Source organism: Chiloscyllium punctatum, chromosome 11 (assembly GCF_047496795.1).
Source record: "Chiloscyllium punctatum isolate Juve2018m chromosome 11, sChiPun1.3, whole genome shotgun sequence".
NCBI lineage: Eukaryota > Metazoa > Chordata > Chondrichthyes > Orectolobiformes > Hemiscylliidae > Chiloscyllium > Chiloscyllium punctatum.
In genome coordinates, this window is record NC_092749.1 from 16,372,298 (window position 1) to 16,394,660 (window position 22,363).

Here is a 22,363-nt window from a genome sequence, read left to right on the forward strand (position 1 = left end):
CCCACCTTCCCTTTCTCTTTCCCCCACACCCCCCAAACCAACCAACCTTCCAGACTGCTGAAAGGAGCAATGTTGACTTTCAGTTGACCTGCATGAGGATTATTTCCATGTACTGAATCATACACAGCAAAAGAGCATTTATGTGAATGATGTGTATCCAGCAATTTGAATGTTTGCAAAATGAAGTGACATCATAGCAATGGGGTTTGCTTCCTATTTGAAATGAGTCATAAAGAATATAGTGGTTTATAGTTTTTTTAAAAAGTCAGTATAACTTGTACCCCTGTTAATTGTGCCTGCCTTATTGTTGCAAAAATCAGTTTTAAATTATACCCTTTTGTACATATTCCAGTGGCCCTTAATAACTGGGGAAAGCAAGAGGATCCAGTAGCAAATGAGATTTCTAAGGGTGAATCTTTTTAAACACCGGATTTTTTTTTTGTTTAAACTTATCCAATAAGTACAAGATTATAATTTAGAGAATGGAACATTGTTATGTAATCCAACTGATTCATCTTGCCAGTGTTATTCTGTATTTTAAAACTAGCTAAGCTTTTTAAACAACTGGTTGTTGATGGAGTATTGTCTTTTACCTCTGTTCAAATACAATCCTAGTTTATTTTTAAAAGCATTAATTGCTGCACAGAGACTGATTCTGACTTTTACTACTCGAATCATACAATTTACTTGTGCTATTATTTTTCAGTAAAATAAGGAAGCTATTTGTACCACTATGTAAATCATCTGTCAAAGGTCTTTTCACTTGAAGATGCTGCTTTATATATTTGTTTAGTTGTATTTTTACTGCAGTTTGAAACTTTGAATAATATTTATGTAAAGTCTTAGGTATTAAATAAGAACTTGTTTTATATTTTGCCAAGCGGGCTTGGTCCATGCTGAATCCCAACAAAGGCTAACGGGAGACCTTTGAGAAGCTCAGCATCAGAGTATGTGTATAGCCCATTTTGTTTCCCTCTTCTAAACATAACTTTGATATGAAAGCTCTTTTTTGAAAAAAAAGTAAATCATGATATCAATTGCAAAGAATTCCATTGAACAGTTTAATCTAAAAATGAACCATTAAATGAGTCTTGATCATTCATTATTACCATTGTTTAATGTGGGTAAAAATTGAAATCTCTTTCTTTTATTTAGTGCAGCCGGTCAGTGATAGGAATGTGAGAACTCGGATGTATCATTCTGTCTCTCAATCCTTTTCCATTAGTTAAGGAGATCACGTCATGGAGTAAGTAGGTGGTGGCATGGTAATGTCACTGGGCTAATAATCCAGAACCCCAGGATAACGTCTGGGGACAAGGATTCAGATCTCACCTTGGCAGTTGATAAAATTTGAATGCATTGAACGTCTGGTGAAATACTCACCAGTTAAAAATCTACATGGTTCACTGACATCCTTTACGAAGATAAATCTGCCATCATACTGAGTGTGGCCTACATGCCGCTCCAGAGCTACAGCAATGGGGTTAACTCTTAACTGCCCTTTGAACAGTTAGGAATGGGCAGTAAATGCTGGCTGTACGAGTGACACCCAATTCAAATTTACACTTCCTTTTAGATAAATGGGTGCTTCCTATTCTCCTGAATCACTTTGATCAAATTTTAAGATTAAATGGGTAAACAGGGGTTACTATAATGTTAATTATCTCAATGTGTAGTATGAACTGCACTAAATGATTGGTACTGTCCATTAGTTTTTTCCCTAAATAAGGAACAAAATGTTAAAGTTTATTTTGAACCAAAAGTGATACTTTCATCATTGAATACTGTTTGTTTAATTAAATCCGTGTAGGCCTCAGTAGTTATGACAAGTATTAGTAGGGTGAAAACCATGGGCTTGGCTGTCACGCCTTTTTTGTTTGACTAAAACTTGCCTCGTGAACTCACGTGTGCAACATTCTCAGGCAGCTAGTCTCCATGGAACCTATTTGTCAGGAATATTCCGTGCCCACAAGAACAAATGAAGATGCTATTACCTAGCTCTAGTATTCTTATCAAATAAGATGAGATCAAACTGGAATTCCGCACCTTAAAAATTATCTTGCTGTTCACAATAACTTTGGCAACAAAATTAACGTAAGAACTTGGGCCATTCTTAATGAAAGATAAGTATAAAGTCTGATTATTGCCCTATTAAATGAATTATGTTTGAAGAATGTAATCCGTTTTCGACAGAGAAATTGAAGATGGGGTCACTATAAGGATCACTCAATACAATTTTTTAAACTAAGTTATGACTGGAAATGAGCTTATGTATTTGGATTTTTTAAAATCTAGTAAATGTTTACAATGGTTTGACTGGAAAACAAGGCAGTCTGATGCTGCCAGTGATACTATAGTATAAAACACCCCAGCTCACAATTCTGGCTTTTCTATTTTGAAATGAAACATTTTGAATGACTAATTTTTATAAAAGTTTTAACCACAGCCTTTTCACTCCCCATTTCATTGTCACCAACCTTCTGGGCCAGATCCTTTAAACTCAACACACAAAGACAACGCAAACTTAAGCTAGGGAATGTGGATTGAACAATCTTTCCACTGCATGGCCCATTGATCCCATATCAAATAACTGAACTGTTTATGATTCTATCATGTCATCATTACTGCAGAACAAAGTATCATTGTTGTTACTTCCACGAACGTCCTTCTCCAGCCTACCTTTGTTTGTAGGATCAGGTTATGGTTGAAGGGGCAAATGAGACCTTTCTATTTGTCACTGAGCTTCCCTTTCTCTGTTTTCCCCACAGCCCTTAATTTAAAATAAATTAGTGCTTAAATACAAAAATACAGTATTAACCTTAAGTTGTTTTTATTGGGAAAGAAATCCTGCCTGTTCTGGGTGTTACCCCTCCCTGATGCTGGGCTGGTGTTTTGAAAGGTTGATATATGACTACGTTGTTTCTGTGCCTTAAATTCTATTTTGATTAATTACGGTGAGTTGCAACCAAAAACTCACTGATTTTGATTGAAAAGGATGCTGTATTGGATGAAGCTTTGTTTAATGCATGTTACCACTCTAGGTAATGGACCAAATGGTACAATGTACTATTCTATTGAAGGACTCTATATTCTGCTGCCATCTTACTGTGCATACCCTGATTGACTTACGCTAAGAGTCAATCTGCACATTCTAACAAAAGAATTACCAGCTGTAAAGTATTTGGGTTAAATAGCCCATTACATTTGTATTGCAAGTCAACTTACTTTTTGGGTTTCTGCAATACACTACATACATCCACCTCTGGTCAAGGTGCCCATGTGTATTTTTTTCTTAAAGGAAAAGATATTTAAATTACAAGTATTCCTTTGTTATGTGGATCATGTAAACTGAATTATTGGCACAGATGGTATGGATGAAATTGGACAGTATGCTCTGCTTGTCAGTTTTACTTGTATCACGGGTGCTGTTTGGAATAGAGTGTTAACACTGTTACAGTACAAATTAATGGGGATGTGTATACTACTGAATATTTTTCTTTAGCTATAAATTGTTTTTTGTATTTTACGTCATAGTTGGCACCCATGCTACTGTTGAGGAAGAAAAATCACTGCATCACTTTCTGCAAAGAGGTTATTTGTGAGAGATAATTGTGCTCTACAGAATTTTGGCATGTTTTGACCAATGCAAGAAGCACATCAATTTTAATAAAACCAGTTTTTCAGTAACTTGTTCAGTGTTTTATTCCAATTACTTGTTTTCTGCTGAGGATAAGACAATGGAATTTTACTCTTGATTGAGATGAAAAGTGTTTTAATCTAGGATGGGTGAATGGCCTGGTTGATTGCTTTAATTCTTTCCCCTTGTCTTTCAAAAAAAAAGTTCAGTATTTTCTTCCTGGCCAGGATAAAATTTAAGTATTCGTTTCTGTAGTTAGATGGTCACTTGCACCCAGGTGATCAGCTTAAGTTGTGGATTCAAGTTCAACTTGAAAATTGAATAGGTGATCTTGATTGACATTTCTGACCTGGAGAAGGTGTGGTCTTGATTGACATAAGAACCTACCATTTATGTAAGGCTAATGATTTTAGATTTTCTGCTATCCCTTTGATTCCATAAGCTGGCAAAATATTTCTCATTTGAAAATTTTGTAAATAGTAGCAGAGATAATCCAGGTAATTATAGATCGGTGACCCTGATGTCAGGGGTAGGGAAGTTGCTGGAGAAGATACTGAGGGATAGGATCTATTCCCATTTGGAAGAAAATGGGCTCGTCAGTGACAGGCAAATGGTTTTGTGCAGGGAAGGTCATGTCTTACCAACTTAATAGAATTCTTTGAGGAAGTGACAAAGTTGATTGAGGGAAGGGCTGTAGATGTCATATACATGGACTTCAGTAAGGTGTTTGATAAGGTTCCCATGGTAGGCTAATGGAGAAGGTGAAGTCGCATGTCCAGGGTGTTCTAGCTTATGGATAGAAAACTAGCTGGGCAACAGGTGACAGTAGTGGTGGATGGGAGTTTCTCAAAATGGAGACCTGTGACCAGTGGTGTTCCATAGGGATCTGTGCTGGGACCACTTGCTTGTGATACACATAAGTGATTTGAAAAAGGTATAGGTGGTCTGATGAGCAAGTTTGTAGATGACACTAAGATTGGTGGAGCAGCAGATATTGAAGGGGACAATGCAGCAGAATATAGATAGATTGGAGATTTGGGCAGAGAAATGGCAGATGGAGTTCAATCTAGGCAAATGTGAGGTGATGCATTTTGGAAGATCCAATTCAAGAGCAAACTATACAGTAAATGGAAAAGCCAGCAGAGGTGGTCGAGGCAGGCACAATAGCTAGACAGGTACATGAATGGCAAGGAGCAAAGGGATACAGATCCTTAGATAATAGGCAACAGATTTAGATAAAGGATCTGTCTTGGCGCAGGCTTGGAGGGCCAAAGGGCCTGTTCCTGCGCTGTAATTTTCTTTGTTCTTCTATAAGTTGGAGCTTACAGAATGGAAGGAGTCAATGGTCAACCTCCTAAATAAAAACTCACTTTTAGGTAAAAACATAGATAAGGTGGTTACAAAGGCATTTGGCACACCTGCCTTCATTGTTCAGATGTTTGAATATAGAAGTTGGGATGTCATGTGAGGGTTGTTCAGGATATTGGGGAGGCCTCTTCTGAAGTACTGTATCTAGTTTTGGTAATAGGAAGGTGGTATTAAACTGGAAAGGGGTCCAGAAGAGATTTACCAGGACTGGAGGGTTTGAATTAGGAGGAGAGTCTGGGACAATGCAATATCTTCTGTATGCTACTTGTTCCTTTGTAAGTTCTCTAAATCAAATCATCTTTACTTGGAGTGGGAGTGTGTGTGGGGGTGGGGGGGGGGGGGGGGTGGGTTGTGCACACAAAAGATGATGGCCTAGTGTATTATCTCTAGTCTGTTTATCTGGTTGCCTGGATTATGAGTTTGGGTCCCTGATTCAAATCCTGCCCCAGCAGATAGTAGAATTTGAATTCAAAGAAAAACATAACAGTACAGGAACAGGCCCCTTGGTCCTCCAAGCTTATGCCATTCCAGATCCTCTAAACCTGTTGCCTATTTAAGGGTCTGTATCCCTTTGCTCCCTGCCCATTCACATCGGTCTAGATAGATCTTAAATGATGCTATCGTACCTGCCTCTACACAGTGGTGGCTACCTGGAACATCCTGCCCATGGAGATAAAGAACTTTTCCCCTCATTTTGAACTGATAACCCTTTGTAATAGAGTCCCCTGCTCTGCGGAAAAAGCTTCTTGCTATCCACCCTGTCTATACCTCATGATTTTGTAGGCCTCCACTCCCACCCTCCATCTTCCCAATGAAAATAATCTTAATCTACTTAGCCTCTCCTCAGAATGCCCTCCCTACTAGATAATGTCCTCTGCACCCTCTCGGTAATGTGGCAACCAGAACTGTACACAATTCAAATGTGGCCAAACCAAACTCTTATACAATTGTAAGATGACCTCCCAATTTGTGTATTGAATTCATCAGATAGGGGATTGAGTACAAGTCTGGAATTTAGAATCCACGGACCACAAATCCATTGAAAAAAATTGATCTGGTTCACTAATTTCCTTTAATGAGCAAAGCTGCCATCCTTACTTGGTCCACCATCTGTCACTTTCTAACCATGGCAATGTAATTGACTCCACCTGCCTACTGGACAATACATGCTGCCTATATAAGGTATGAAGTAGACTAGGTTGTGCATAGGGCTCATCACATTTCCAAAAATATTGTGTAGTAACAGGTCCCCTGAATGACTTGAGGCAGCTCTATATTGCTGCCTCAGCCCTAGAGTCTCTGTGCAAACTCCAGTCACCTCCCAGAGTCTAAAGATGTACAGGTGAGGTTTTTGGGGGGGGGGTGAAAGAGGAGAGGAGGAGAAAGAAAGGAGAGAGGTGGTGGAGTGGAATTAGCCCTGTTAAAACATGGTATTCCAGGGCTGAGTTCAGGTGGGATGCTTGAGGTTGGTGCAAACTTGATGGGCTGAATGGCCTCATTTTACACTAGTGTTTCAACAAAAAAGTTATTGTTTTTAACTTTATAGTGAGGGGTCCCTACATTAGGATTGCAACCCTTTGACTACTGCATTGTTATTTTCTCTACTTCTCTTGTAGTTTATAAAAAAAGGTCATGAGAATATTATCTTCCACCCAGAAAAAGTATGTTTGTATCTATCTACAATGTTAGTACTATTTAAGAGGTTAGTGTTTGAAATCTGGAGTAATAGTAACAAAACACAAGTTACAAAAAGAATTTATGATCAAAAATGGACTTACACACCATGAATAAATTTGTGGATACACATTCCATTTGATTTGTTCAGTCACCAGTACACTTAAGATATGTCATTCCAACATATGAGTTAGCAATGAGGGAGGTGGTACAAATTTTATTCCAGTATTTTAAATAAAAAGGTGTATGTTACTGATGTCAAGTCAGACTACAACATGTTGCTAAACAGTAGAGAGTCTCCACTACGTTTTCCAGAAGGAAAACAAGACTGAAGGGCAGAGTGGTTGCCCTATGGAATGCTTCAAGACCATCTCAGTTTCTTACTGGAAAGAGAGTTAACATAAGCTACATGTTAGGCTATTACAGTGGGAAGGGGAGGGGAGGTGTAGTGAAGCAGCAAGTTGGAAATAGTCATCAGTCTGGCCATGGAAGGAGTCTTGTGTCCACCAAGTCACCTCTAGCCTGCAGACTGTAGGAATGGACCATCTGTTTAAAAGATATTTTTGCTCAATATTGGCTGTTCATATTGTTTATAAATTTGAGTGCTCTTTCACCTTAAATTATTTAATAAGAGAAAAAAGTGGCAAATTAAGTGCAAAGAGTCAACTTATCTAGTTAAAATGATTTTCCCTTCAAAAAAGGTCAGGAATCAATTTAGATTGTGCATCACCTTCAAGAAATCACTGTAGTACAGATAAAAACACACCACCAATACAGACAGCAGGACTTTTAGGTTCCAAAGTTCATTAACTCTTGGCCAAATTGCACCAAACATTTCCTGGGATGCATAGGAGATGTACAAGAAACCATCAGAATCCATGTATTCTTGGTCCAGTTCAGCAATGGTGGCATACATATTGGAGAGACTCTTATTCTTCACCACCAGGTAAAATGCTTGATTAGGTGTTAGAGCTAGCCGGTTCCTAAGGAAAGACATGCTTGTTTTTAAAAAATGTACAGCAGTAGGATGCAGACTATAGACCCTCAATAGCCCAGGAGACCAACTACCTTGTAGACTTGATTACAAAATGTTAGATTAAAGCCAGGAGACTACACAGACTGGTGAACCTAATATGAGTTAGGGTTAAGTTGTTTGAGGGAATTAGGAGATACACCAAAAATGGTTAGTATGGTGGACAGTGAAGGATATCTAAAGAGTACAACTGGAAGGAATGGCAGATTGCATTTAATGCTGATAAGTGGAAGGTGTTGCAGTTTGGTAATGTAAATCAGGGCAAGATTTATCTTACAGTAGGACCCTGGGTATTGGTGTTATCAAACAAAGACAATGGTGCAGGTACACAGTTCCTGGAGTGTAGTGTTCCAGGTAGTCAGGGTGGTGAAGGCAAGTGTACCAGTTTCCTCCATCAATCAGGGATCAGTATAGGAGTTGGAACAGCATATTACAGTTATACAAGACATTGCTAAGACCACATTTGAAGTACTGTACATAATACCAAATTATAGGAAGGATGCTAAAAATGCAAAATAGGTTTTACAAGCCAGTTGCTGAGGAGACAATAAGTGCAGGATTAGGCCATTCTGCCCTTTGAGCCAGCACCACCATGCATTATGATCATGGCTGATCATCCTCAGTCAGTATCCTGTTCCTGCCTTATCCCCATAACTCTTGATTCCACTATCTTTAAGAGCTCTATCCATCTTTCTTGAAAGTATCCAGAGACTTGGCCTCCACAGCCTTCTGGGGTAGAGCATTCCATACACCCACCACTCTGGTGGAAGAAGTTTCTCCTCAACTCTGTTCTAAGTAGCCTACCCCTTATTTTTAAGCTGTCCTCTGGTTCAGGTCTCACCCATCAGCAGAAACATGCTTCCTGCCTCAAGGGTGTCCAATCCTTTAATAATCTTACACATCATCTCAATCAGATCCTCAGCCTTCTCAACTCAAGCATATACAAGCCCAGTTGCTCCAATCTTTCAACACAACAGTCCTGCTATTCCAGGAATTGTGAACCTATGCTGCACTCCCTCAATAGCCAGAATGTCCTTCCTCAAATGGAGAGCAAAACTGTACACAATATTCCACGTGCAGTCTCACCAGGGCCCTGTGCAGCTGCAGAAGGACCTCTTTGCTTTTATACTCTATTCCTCTTAAGGCCAGCATGCCATTCGCTTTCTTCACTGCCTGCTGTACCTGCATGCTTGCTTTCATTGACTGATGTACAAGAACTAAGAAAGTGAGGACTGCAGATCAGAGCTGAAAAATGTGTTGCTGGAAAAGCACAGCAGGTCAGGCAGCATCCAATGAGCAGGAAAATTGAAATTTCTGGCATAAGCCCTTCTTCAGCCTTCTACAAGACCTAGATCTTCTTGTACTTCCCCTTTACCTTACTTGACTCCATTTAGACAGTAATCTGCCTTTCTGTTCTTGCCAAAGTGGATAACCACACATTTATCCAAATTTAACTGCACCTGCCATGCATCCATCCACTCCCCTAACTTGTCCAGGTCATCCTGTATTCTCCTAACATCCTCCTCACATTTCACCGTGCCACCCAACTTTGTCTCATCAGCAAATTTGCAAATATTACTTTTAATACCTTCATCAATATCATTAATGTAGATTGTAAAAAGCTGCGGTCCCAGCACTGATCCCTGCGGCACACCACTGGTCACCACCTGCCATTCTGAAAGGGAGCAGTTTACTCACCTTGGGAGGTTTGAAGTATCATGAGAGGCAGCAAAGATGAATAGCCAAGATCTTGGCCCTCAGGTTTTGAACTCTCCTAGCCAGTGCATAGGTTTAATAAGGGAACAACATTTTCAAACATGGTGCATGGATGGGATGAGATGAGCTGCCAGAGGAACGTACAGTTATAGGAAAAAAGCCACTTGGACAGGTAAATTGACAAGGTTTGAGGGATATGGGTCAGATGCAAATGAGACATTAATTCAGTTTAGGAAACCTGGTCAGCATGGTCACATTATGAAACAGATCCTTCCATCCACTATGAGCAGGTCTCTAGAAAATCAGTCACAATAGCACATTCTACAGACTAAGCACTAAGGTTAGTCTCTGGGGTTCGCTGGAGGGGGCAGTGGAGGGAGGGGAGAAAGGGAGAGCTGAAACAGACCCTTCAGTGCAAATCATCCATGCTTACAAGGTATGGGAACCTAGTCCCATTTGCCAGCACTTGGCCTATATCCCCCAAACCCTGCCTATTCATATACCCATCCAGATGCCTTTGATATTGCAATTGTACCAGCCACCACCACTTCCTCTGGCAGCTCATTCAATACATGCACCACCCTTTGCATGCAAAAGTTATCCCTTTCAAGTCTTTTCCCTCTCACTGTATGAGTGTATATGCCCTCTAGTTCTGGACTCCTCAGCCCAGGGAAGTGAACTTTCACATTTATCCCATCCATGCCCCTCATGATTTTAAGCTTCTATCAAGGTCACCCCTCCGCCTCTAATGCTCTTGGGAAAACAGTCCCAGCCTTTTCAGGCTCTCCTTGTAGCACAAATCCTTCAACCCTGCCAACATCCCAAAATCTTCAGCCCTTTCAAGTTCCACAGCATCAGCGAGAGCAAGAGTGTGACCAGAATTGCACACAATATTCCAAGAGTGGCTTACCATTGTCCTGTACAGCCACAACATGGCCTCCCAACTCCTATATTCCATGCTCTGTCAATGAAAGGAAAGCATACCAAACACCTTCTCCACTATCCTATCTACTTGACTCCACTTCCAAGAAACTTGGAAGCTGCTCTCCAAGGTTCTTGTTCAGCAACACTCCCCAGGACCTTCCCATTAAGTGTACAAGTCCTGGTCTGATTTGCCCTTTTAAAATGCAGTACCTCACATTTATCCAAATTAAATTCCATCTGCCACTCCTCAGCTCATTCACCAATCTGATTAAGATCCCATTGTACTGAGCTAACCTTCATGGTCCACTACACCTCCAATTTGTAGGATCCACCAACTTGCTATATCTTCTAGGTTCACAAAAACATTTATAAATGAAAATTAGTGGACCCAACACTGATCCTTGTGGCACTCTATTGGTCACAGGCCTCTAATCTGAAAAACAACTTTCCACCACCCTCTGTGCACTACCTTGGAGCCAGTTCTGTATCCAAATGGCTAGTTCTCCCTGTATTCCATGAGATCTAACCTTGCTAACCAGTCTCCCATGGGGAACCTTGTCAAACACCTTACTGAAGTCCATAAAGATAGTATCCACTTCTCCGCCTTCAACCCTCAGTTACTTCTGCAAGAAGAAAAACCTCAAGTTTGAGACACATTTCCTACACAAAGCTATGCTGACTATCCCTAATCAGTCCTTGCCTTTCTGAAGGCATCGAAAGGCTGTTCATCAGGGAACTTTCTCCTCCTTGCTTCTCCCCACTAACCCCCCCCCCCCAAAAAAAAACAATTTGCCCACCAGTGCATAGTTCCCTGGCTTTTCCTTATCACCTTTCTAGGTGGCACCATGTTAGCCAACCTCCAGTCTTCTGGCACCTTCACCAATGACTATCAATGATACAAGTATCTCAGCAAGGGACCCAGCAATCACTTCCTGAGCTTCCCACAATTGATCAGGTTCTGGAGGTTTACCCACTTTCAAGACATCCAGCACCACCTCAATAATATTGAGATTTTTGAATATGTCACTATTTCTGTGCCAGTGGCTCAGTGGTTAGCATTGCTGTCTCAACACCAGGGACCAGGTTTGATTCCACCCTCTGGTGACTGATTGGAAAGTCAGCACATTTTCCCAGCATCCACATGTGTTTCCTCCTGCAGTCTAAACCTCTAAGTCAGTCGCCAGCAGGTGGAATCAAATCTGGTCCCTGGTGCTGCAAGAGCAGTACTAACCATTGAGCCACTGTTGGTACAGAAATAGGTGGTACTATTTTGAAGAGTGTCCACATGGGTTTCCTCCCACAGTCTAAAAAGGGAGAGGTCAGTGGATTGGCTCTACTAAGTTGCCCGTAAGTGGGCAAGGATGTGCAGGACAACTGTTTGCCTTAGGAAATGCAGGGTCAGAGTCAGTAATGTGGGACTTGGACCAAATAACCTCTTTCCATACAATGGGGATTCTGATGCAGAGTACTGTGACAGTCATCCTTACACCTCCAGGCAAGAATCAGTCATTGGTTACAATTCAGCAATATCTTACATTGGAGAGCCCATCCCCACCAGTAGTTACATGACTCAAAAGAACGTCCAGTGGATGGTAGTGAGGGGAGAAAAATAGGGGAAAACAAGGATGCAGAGGAGAGAATGGCTCATTACAGTCCCTAGATCTATCGGGGACTATTTAGATCCTCTACACAAAGTGGCCACTCAAGTGAGTCATTTTGTAGATCCGTGCAGATGGGTAAAGAAAAAAGTGGGTTAGTCATTAACTTTTTCAAAGACTAGACAGCCACAAAGCTTGATGTTAGTCATCTGAGACAAGAGTCAAAGTGCTTCATGTTAACGATACCTGATGATGGTAATGAAGTGGCTCACGATTACATCTTGAGGAACCAGGAATTTGGTTTTATCCAACTGTTTTAAGTGTTTCTCGCCAGGATATCGTTCCACAATAACCTGCAGGAAACTCCAAAAGTTACCCCCGGAAGGGAGAGAGAGAGAGAGAGAGAGAGAGAGACTGGAGCCAACGGAGCAGAGAAACTCTTACCGGTATCTTCTGGGGATATTTGGACCGAATGAACGTAGACTCCTCTTTCCTTGCAGCTGTTTAAAAAGGAGAGGGAATTAGAAAATAAAAATCACGCTTTTGAACCATTTTTAAAAAAAAAGAAAATCATACTTTTTTAAAAAGAGTTACTGACCAAACGCCTTTCGATGTTTGAAACGTTGAGTTCGGTGCACGACTGCCATATTCCAGTCCCCAGATTTTCCAATCGATCTCCCGGCCAGTAATTATTTTTTTTTCTTCAGAAAATTAAGAGTTTCGGTTATCGGTACACTCAGGAACCGATTAATCCGAACCTGGTATGGATATCTAAGTAGCTGTTATAGTTGTGGCTTATCCAGAATCCCATTCAACCCTATAAAACTGCAGAGTTCTCTATATAAAGAGAGAGATTGGTATTGATTTCAATTGACAGCCGACCACTTATATAAAGATTGGGATTAGTGTAGCAATCTTTAAACAGAAACAGCTGTAAGACCTCGTCCAGGTTACCAAATAGAGTTTGCCCTTTTCAATTGCCAATCAGGAAGGCTGTCTCTGTCAGCAGTCAAAAGTAATTTAGCAAATTATCAACAAAACAAAGGGAACTGTAACTATTATTTCCGCTGTTTACAATATATGAAGGTCATTCAGGACTGTGGGTGTAATGCTTTAAAAAAAGTGGAGTTATCATAGTTCTACCAGGTAAAAACAATGACTGCAGATGCTGAAAACCAAATACTGGATTAGTGGTGCTGGAAGAGCACAGCAGTTCAGGCAGCATCCAAGGAGTAGCGAAATCGACGTTTCAGACAAAAGCCCTTCATCAGGAATCTACCAGGCTATAGGGTTGCTGTCTCATAAGAGTGGTGCTGGCACATCATTCTGCATCATAGAATGCCTAAAGTGTGGAAACAGGCAAATTGGCCCATTGATTCCACACTGACCCTCTGAACAGTATGCTGCCCAGGTTTATGTCCTCCCCATTCCTGTAACCTTGCATTTTCCATGGAGAGTCCATCTGGCCTGCACATCCCTGGACACTGTGGCCAATTTAGCATGGCCAATTCACCCAATTTGCACGTCTTTGGACTGTGTGAGGAAACCGGAGCACCCAGTGGAAACCCACACAGAGACCAGGAGAAATGTGCAAACTCCACACAGTCGTTCGAGGGTGGAATCAAATCCAGTTCCTGGTGACCACTGTGCTAACCACTAAGCCACTGGGCTGCCCTTTGTAAGGGAGAGTTTGAGAAGGACAGTTTTTTTCATGATAACCTCCATTGCAGCGGGAATTGAACTCATGCTCTTAGATTAGATTACTTACAGAGTGGAAACAGGGCCTTCAACCCAACAAGTCCACACCAACCCGTTGAAATGCAACCCACCCAGACCCATTCCCCTACATTTACCCCTTCACCTAACACTAAGGGCAATTTAGCATGGCCAAATCACCTCACCTGCACATCTTTGGACTGTGGGAGGAAACCGGAACAGCCGGAGGAAACCCACGCAGACACGGGGAGAATGTGCAAACTCCACACAGTCACCTGAGGCGCGAATTGAACCCGGGTCTCTGGCGCTGTGAGGCACTGTGCCACCGTGCTCTTGGTGTATGGTAAACCAGCTTCCAGCCAACTGAGCTAGCTGACCCTCAGTGGCAGTGTCCTTATTCTGAGCTGGAAGATCCGAGTCCAGAAGTGTGTCATAAAATCTCTGAGCAGAGAGGGTCTGTATCCTAGCCACTTTCACCGTTACAATGTTTCATTGAACTGGTGACACAATAGATTGAAGATTCAATTTTGCATCGTGCCCCCCACTTGTCTCTTCAATTAAGATATTGCTAATGCAATGTTAAAGTTAGCATACTGCTCTCTCATTCGGGAGGGATGTTTGATGGTGTATTAGCCTGATAGTCACCTGATAAGGGGAAAGATTGAGAAGAGGAATCTTTCATGGTAAGCTCAGCTGGTGTAGGAATTGAACCCTTGCTGCTAACATCCCTTTGTCCTGCAAGCCAGTTGTCTGAGCTAGCTAACCACCACCCCCTCCCGTTAATACAATACTAAGCAGAGAAATCAAATTAAACCGTATGCTTGATAAGCAACAAAAAGAAGGTACACCCACATGCACTGCAACAGTTCAAGAAGACAGCACTTCACCACCACTTCCAGAGCAATTAGCAACGGGCAGTGAATGCTGGCCCAGCCAGCAATACATCATGTAAATGAATAATAAAGGGGTCTACAATGCATTTCAATGAGGCATTGATAATCAGACATACTGGCAGATACAGTGAACACCTGGATAATGAAAATCCTCCACTCCAGGTAAGAGTGACCAGACGGAGCTTTGTCTCAACACACTTATAACCAAGGAGCTCTGGCCACATTTGACCCAGAAATTTTAGGCTGTGCAGAGTCCAGGAGCGAGACCACGAGACATTGCTTGTTCTCTGACCAGACCAGGTAACCAACAGTGAGGAATACTTATGCAGCTCAAGCTCGGTCAGAATTGAAGGAGCAGCCCCTTCACATTACTAGGCAAAAGTGAGGGCTACAGATGCTGGAGATCAGAGTTTGATTAGAGTGGGGCTGGAAAAGCACAGCAGGTCAGGCAGCATTCGAGGAGCAGGAAAATCGACAATTGATGAAGGGCTTTTGCCCGAAACGTCGATTTTCCTGCTCCTCGGATGCTGCCCCTTCACATCACTGACTGGAAATGTTCTCCCTGGAGTCCTGGCCAATCCCTACCACCCAACCACCAGAGAAAAAGTCTGTTTTCTGCCCTTGATTTGTGGAAGATTGCTGTGCACATATTCTCTGCCCCGTTCTCTACAATACAACTTCCAAAGTCCCTGATTGTAAAACACTTTAGGATGTGTGGATGTTGTGAAAGGCGTTATTATCAATGTAAATCATTCTGTGTTGACTTATTTAATTAAAAAGTACTAATTGGGGTCAACTAGAACATTATGTGTCCCTGGACTTGTGAGAGAGAGAGAGAGAGGAGATAAAAGCAAAATACTACAGTTGCTGGAAAAACAGAAAGTACTGGAGAAACTCAGCAGGTTCAGCAACATCTGTGGAGGGAGAAACAGAGTTGATATCTCACGTCCAGTCTGACTGTCCTTCAGGACATGAAAATTATGGTTTATGCAAGAGCTCGAATCACTGAGTATACAAATGCTGAAGTTAGTTACGTTTACCTGGAGCAATGATGCAATTGAATCCCAAAGACTTTAAATTAGAAGGCAAATGAATCACATTCTCCTATCCCAGTCATTCTACAGTCACAACTGTAGTGTACGGTACCGTCATAGGTAACCTGTGGTGGAACAGGCAACCACTTAATATCTTCCCAAAAACCTTGGGACAGTTTATAATAACACGGCTGCTATATAAATTCAGGAGATGACAGATAGGAGCAATTAGTTGAGAAGAAAAGTAAATTAAATGTTGAAGTGGTGCTTTGAGACTGGGGTAAAGAAAAAAAACTTGCTGAAAGGCCACCAGGTGGCAGTATATTATCATGTTTACTTTAGGATCAGGGCTGAGCTATATGGTAATGATGCTGTGGTATTGGAGGACCAAATCAGAGATTGAGATGGACTCTGACAGAATGATTCCTTGTGTATTGGGGAGAGACTGAAATTTTAATCTCATTTGTATTAAGGCAGCTAATTTTGGTAATACAAAGGTGCCTGTCTCATCGAAGAAAGGAACAACAGTAGGCCATTCAGCCCCTCGAGCTGGCTCTGCTATTGAATTTGAGCATTAATGATCATCCGACTCAGTACCTTGTTCCCACTTTGTCCCAAAATCTTTCTATCCCTTTAGCCCTAAGACCTATAGCAACCTCCTCCTTGGAAACATTCAATGTTTTGGCTTCAACTGCTTTCTGTGGCAGAGTGTTCGACCATCTGGGTGAAGACATTTCTCCTCATCTCAGTCCTAAATGATCCACCCTGTATTCTTAAATAGTGACCCCAGCTCTGGACTCCCAGGTCACCAGGGACCTCCTTCCTACGTTTACTCTGTTAGAATTTTATCGGTTTCTATGAGATCCCCCTCTCATTCTTATAAAGTCCTCTCCTCACGAGTAGGTTCAGTACAAGATCATAAGCAACATGACAAAAGAAACTAGAAGTTTTTCTTTCACATCAGTTGTTGTGTGGAATGTACTGCCATAAGGAGTGATACAGACAGAAACTTGTTTTATTTTGTTGTGGGCATTACTGGCTGGGCCAGCTTACCAGACTAACACCTGAAATAGATGCTGGTTGTCTACTGAGGAAGCATCTTACAGGCTTGTAACCATTGGAGGTGAAAGGAATAAGAGGTGACTTTATTGAAACATACACGATCCCAAGGCAACTTGACGGTATCTATATGGAGGGTATGGGATGTTTGTTCTTGTTGGACAAACTAGAACGAGGATCCAATGTTTAAAAATAAAGTGTTGTCCTTTTAAGGCAAAGGTGACTTTTTTTTCTCATGCAGCCTTATGAGATTTTTGGAACTCTCAACCTCAAAAAGTAACAGAGGCAGAAACTTTAAACCCTGACAGAATTGGAGAGATTCTTGACATTAAGTTAGACTGGAAGTGAAAGGTTATCGGAGAGAGTGAAAATGGGGAGTAATCGGATTAGCCACCACCTTACTGAATGGCGGAACAGAGTCAAGGGGCTGAATGGCCTCCTTCTATTACTGATTGTTCTGTATATATGTATGCATGTTCCCAAAGTGCTGTCCAATAGAGATTTTCAGGATTTTGACCCAGTAACTGTCAAAAAGGAATGAGATAGATGCTTGAATTGGAGAAAGTCGCAAGGCTATGAAGGAAGAGCTGGGAAATTGGAGCGGGTGGTTACTTTATCAGAGAGGTGACAGAGGCTGAATGACTTCCATCTCTCCTGAAAGATCCTAGAAAGCTGGATCTCCTTTGGCTGTTTAATGTGACCTTTCCAATAAATCAGAATCAACGTTTCTCCAAGCCACTTCGAGACAGAGTCAAGATCAGGTCAGTCAGATTGTTCAGTCAGATTGGTATTGTTCAGTTGTCACAAACAGACTGCTATCAGGCCTACACCAGAGTCTGAGCAGAGCCTGTGCTTAGGGAATTCCAAATGAGTAGAAAAGCAATGTGGAGTTTAACCAGTTATAACCATGGCTCCTGGTGCAGTCATAGAGTTATAGACTTGTACAGCATGGAAACAGACCCTTCAGTCCAACCCGTCCATACCGACCAGATATCCCAACCCAATCTAGTCTCACCTGCCAGCACCCGGCCCATATCCCTCTAAACCCTTCCTATTCATATACCCATCCAAATGCCTCTTAAATGTTGCTAATAACTCTCTTCCTCTCCATCACTGTCTCTCTCTGTCTGTCTCTCTCTGTCTGTCTCTCTCTGTCTGTCTCTCTCTGTCTGTCTGTCTCTCTCTGTATGTCTGTCTCTCTCTCTCTACTGTTTTAAGATATTTCTTAAATCTTACTTCTTTAATCAAGCCATTGGTCAATGTGTTCTTACGTCCTTTGATGTCAAGCTTTTTGTTTTATAATGATCCTGTGTTACATCTTGGGAATGTCTACAATGTTCAAGATGCAGGATGTTATGCCCCCATCTGAGCTGATGATAGGGAGGGGAGCAGTAAGGAGAGAACACGTAGCCTCGGTACCCTGAGGTCATTAGACGCACATCACCTGGGTTGATAATTCATGAAGCCTCTCCTGTGATCAAACCTCTGTGTATCTGGGTGAACCGCCATTTTGGGGTATTAAGAAATGGAGGTGGCAAAGGTGCACAGGGGGTTTCAACCCTCACCTCAGTGTGACGATCCCTGTCGGTGGGTGACCACCACATGGGGACAGGCCCCGACTTGACTCCAAACCCATTCGGAGAGCTGTGATGACAATCAAATTCCTGGCAACTGCGTCCCTCCCCCTCCCCCAACCCTTCGACTGGTCTCAGCCTCACAACAGAAAGCAAATAAAGAGATCATGTCTTGAGGCAGGGGGCAAGAAAATCCCAGGAAAAGGAAATTGAAACTGGAAGACATGGAATGATTTGTTTTTTAAGTGAATCCTGGCTGGAATCTAAGCACCTTCGTTGTCCCTCGAACTGTATGCCTCGTTTGGCCATTTCCAAGGGCAGTTTAGGAGTCAACCACGTTGCTGTGGGTTTGGAGGCACATGTGGCAGATTTCCGTCCCTAAGGGACATTAATGAGTCAGATGGGTGTTTAAACAACAAAGTTAAGATAGTAGCTTCACATTGCTAAGGTTAACTTTAAACAATCAACTGAACTTAAGTTCCATGAGGTGCTGTGGGATTCAAACCTACAACCCCAGGACATTATCCTGACCTTCTGGATTCCTAGTCCAGAGACACTATCATTATCCCACCATCTCCCCTAGGAGCTGATGAAGGAGCAGCATTCCCAAAGCTAGTACTTCCAAATAAACCTGTTGGACTATAACCTGGTGTTGTGTGATTTTTTAACTTAATTATATTGAGTGGAAGAGCAGGTACAAAGGGCCAATTGGCCAACTGCGGCTTCAAATTTGTAAGTTTCTGTGTCTTGAGTCATCGTGCAGAAACTGTTAATATGTTGCAGCTTGGATATTATTGAAATCTTTTAACCGCAGTTCAATAGCAGCTACAGCATATGTTTTATTAACCATGGGACCAGGAGTGCGCCAGTTGATCAAATATCATGGATAATCGAGAGCACGTGTAATCACTGTAAACCCTGACCAAGTGAAGCTTTGAGATAGAGTCATAGAGTCATAGAGATGTACAGCACGGAAACAGACCCTTCGGCCCACTTGTCCATACTGACCAGATATCCCAACCCAATCTAGTCCCACCTGCCAGCACCCGGCCCATATCCCTCTAAACCCTTCCTGTTCATATACGCATCCAGATGCCTTTTAAATGTTGCAATTGTACCAGCCTCCACCACTTCCTCTGGCAACTCATTCCATACACGTACCACCCTCTGAGTGAAAATGTCGTCTCTTAGGTCTCTTTTATATCTTTCCCCTCTCACCCTAAAACTATGCCCTCTAGTTCTGGACTCCCCGACCCCAGGGAAAAGACTTGGTCTATTTATCCTATCAATGCCCCTCATGATTTTATAAACCTCTATAAGGTCACCCCTCAGCCTCCGACGCTCCAGGGAAAACAGCCCCAGCCTGTTCAGCCTCCCTATAGCTCAAATCCTCCAACACTGGCAACGTCCTTGTAAATCTTTTTTGAACCCTTTCATGTTTCACAACATCTTTGCACAGTGTCTCAGTGGTTAGCACTGCTGCCTCACAGTGCCAGGGTCCTGGGTTCGATTCCTGCCCATCTGTGTGGAGTTTGCACATTCTCCCCGTGTCTGTGTGAGTTTCCTCCCACAATCCAAAGATGTGCAGGGCAGGTAAATTGGCCATGCTAAATTGCTCACAGTGTTAGGTGCATTAGTCAGGGATAAATGTAGGGTAGGGGAATGGGTTTGGGTGGGTTTCTCTTCAGAGGGGCGGTGTGGACTTGTTGGGCCAAAGGGCCTGTTTCCACACTGTAGGGAATCTAATCTAATCTTTCTGATCGGAAGGAGACCAAAATTGCATGCAATATTCCAACAGTGACCTACCCAATGTCCTGTATATCAACATCCCTCAAAAAAATCTTTGTGGAAAAATCAACACATCTCCTAAAATAAATGTAAAAACATGTGGTAAATAATAGAAAAGTAATGCGGGGTGGAGGGGTGTTGTGTACTTCACATTTATTTACAATATAAATACTTGGACCTTGTGGTATCGTGGTTTGTTTGCGGGTTTATCAAGAGTACTGATCGATTGGCATTGACTGGCATCTTGCTGGTTAAAACAAAGTTTGCTGTATCGGTAGGTCTTGGGGTCAAGCCCCGATCAGGAATTTGAGAGTGGAATCAATGCTGACAATCCAGTGTTACACTGAAGGAATGCTAGACTGGTGGTAGAATCATCTCTCATGTGAAACTTCAAACTAACCTCTCAGCTGAGTGGATGGAATCCCGAGGCACTACATCTGAAAACAGAAACATATGCCACAGGACCTTGACTGCTATTTATCAATCAACTGATAATCTGGCTGTTGCATTACTTTTGTGGGATCTTGCTGTGTGCAAACAGGCTGCCGCATTCCACTGCCTGCTGTTCAGAAGCGTTCATTGGCTGTGAGGCACCTTAAGACTTCCTGAAGTTGGGAACGGCGCTAAGTAAATGCAAGTTGTTCTTCTTTCTAAAACTCGGTTTCCAGGCCATTGCCCACATTGAAGCACAAACAGAAATTGCTGGAGAAGCCCAGCAGGTCTGGCAGCACCTGTGGAGAGAAGAAACAGAGTTAATGTTTCAGGTCCAGTGAACCTTCTTCGGACTCAAGATGTTAACTGTGATTTCTCTCTACAGATGCTGCCAGAGCTGCTGAGTTTCTCCAGCACTTTCTGTTTTTGATTCAGACTTCCAAGGTGGTGAGCTCTTTATTTTATTTACATTACAGATTCTGATTCCTGGCAAACATCCCCCTAATTCTCACAAAAAAACTCAATGTTTAGAAGAAATTCTATAGGAATAGTTGACGTGGAGGAGAGACGAGAGATTTGAGAGAGGTGGGAGACAGGGTCGAAGGTAAGGGGCTTGTGATTCTCCAGTGTGAGGTACAGGAATAACCCGGGCCAGTATTTGCTCAGTAACATCCTGATAGAGAGTTCCCAGACTGGAGACGTTAACTCTTTCTCTTCTCCACAGATGCTATCAGACCTGCTGAGTTTCTCCAGCACTTTCTGTTTTGATTTCATCATCAGTATTTTGCTTTGTTGTCACTTTTAGAGTCACGGAGATGTACAACACGGAAACAGACCCTTCAGTGCAACCCGTCCATGCCGACCAGATATCCCAACCCAATCTAGTCCCACCTGCCAGCACCCGGCCCATAACCCTCCAAACCCTTCCTATTCATATTCCTATCCAAATGCCTCTTAAACGTTGTAATTGTACCAGCCTCCACCATATCCTCTGGCAGCTCATTCCATACACATACCACCCTCTGCGTGAAAACGTTGCCCCTTAGGTCTCTTTTATATCTTTCCCCTCTCACCCTAAATCTATACCCTCTAGCTCTGGAATCCCCCACCCCAGGGAAGAGACTTTGTCTATTTACCCTATCCATGCCCCTCATGATTGTATAAACCTCTATAAGGTGACTCTTGAGCCTTCAAAGTTCCAGGGAAAACAGCCCTCACAAAATATTGTGCATGGAGAATTGATATAGTATGACCATGGGAAATTATTGTAGGAGTAGGCCATTAGGGCCTTGAAACTAATTCTGTGAATCAATAAGATCACAGCTGATCTGACGATAGCCTCAACTCTCTCACCTGTTCTGATATAGCGCCTCCCCCGCCCACCGAATTTCTTGTCAATCAAATAATCTTTCTCTCAGATTTGAATATATTCATGATCCAACTTCCACTGATCCCTAGCGCAGAGATCTCCACAGACTAACTGTGTCCTCAGAGGGAAGAAACTCCTCATCACTGTCTCAAATGGGAAACTCCTTATTCTGAAATTGACCCCCACCCCCACTCTCAGTACAGGAGAGTCCCAGACTGGAGGATACATTCTCTCATCCTTCACTGTCAAATAAACACTGACAGAATCTCCACACATATATATATACCTATATATGCCTATAATATCTCCATATGTTAAATTAAATGCGTTTTTAAATCTCTCTCCACATAAGTTCATTGGGGTATATATTTTTATCTTAATGTTTAATAGAATTCATGTACATCTCCAAATAAGTTAAATAGGATGCATATAATTCCATATAGGTTAAACACATGTGTATATGCTAAATAAGGTGCATATTACTGTATATATAATTCCATATATAATAAATGTGTGTGTATGTACATATAGGATAAAAATCAGGATGT

At 42.1% G+C, this 22,363-nt stretch overlaps 1 protein-coding gene across 1 annotated transcript; it reads right to left on the reverse strand.

Moving 5' to 3' along the window:
* Positions 1-6,748: 6,748 nt before the first annotated feature.
* LOC140482581 (microtubule-associated protein 1 light chain 3 alpha-like) lies at positions 6,749-12,829 on the reverse strand. The gene is made up of 4 exons (XM_072580110.1): positions 12,549-12,829; positions 12,395-12,450; positions 12,197-12,303; positions 6,749-7,662 (listed from the first exon to the last, which is right to left on the reverse strand). Exons 1-4 carry the CDS (start codon positions 12,595-12,597, stop codon positions 7,389-7,391), a joined length of 486 nt encoding a protein of 161 aa, XP_072436211.1. The 5' UTR covers positions 12,598-12,829; the 3' UTR covers positions 6,749-7,388.
* Positions 12,830-22,363: the final 9,534 nt, after the last annotated feature.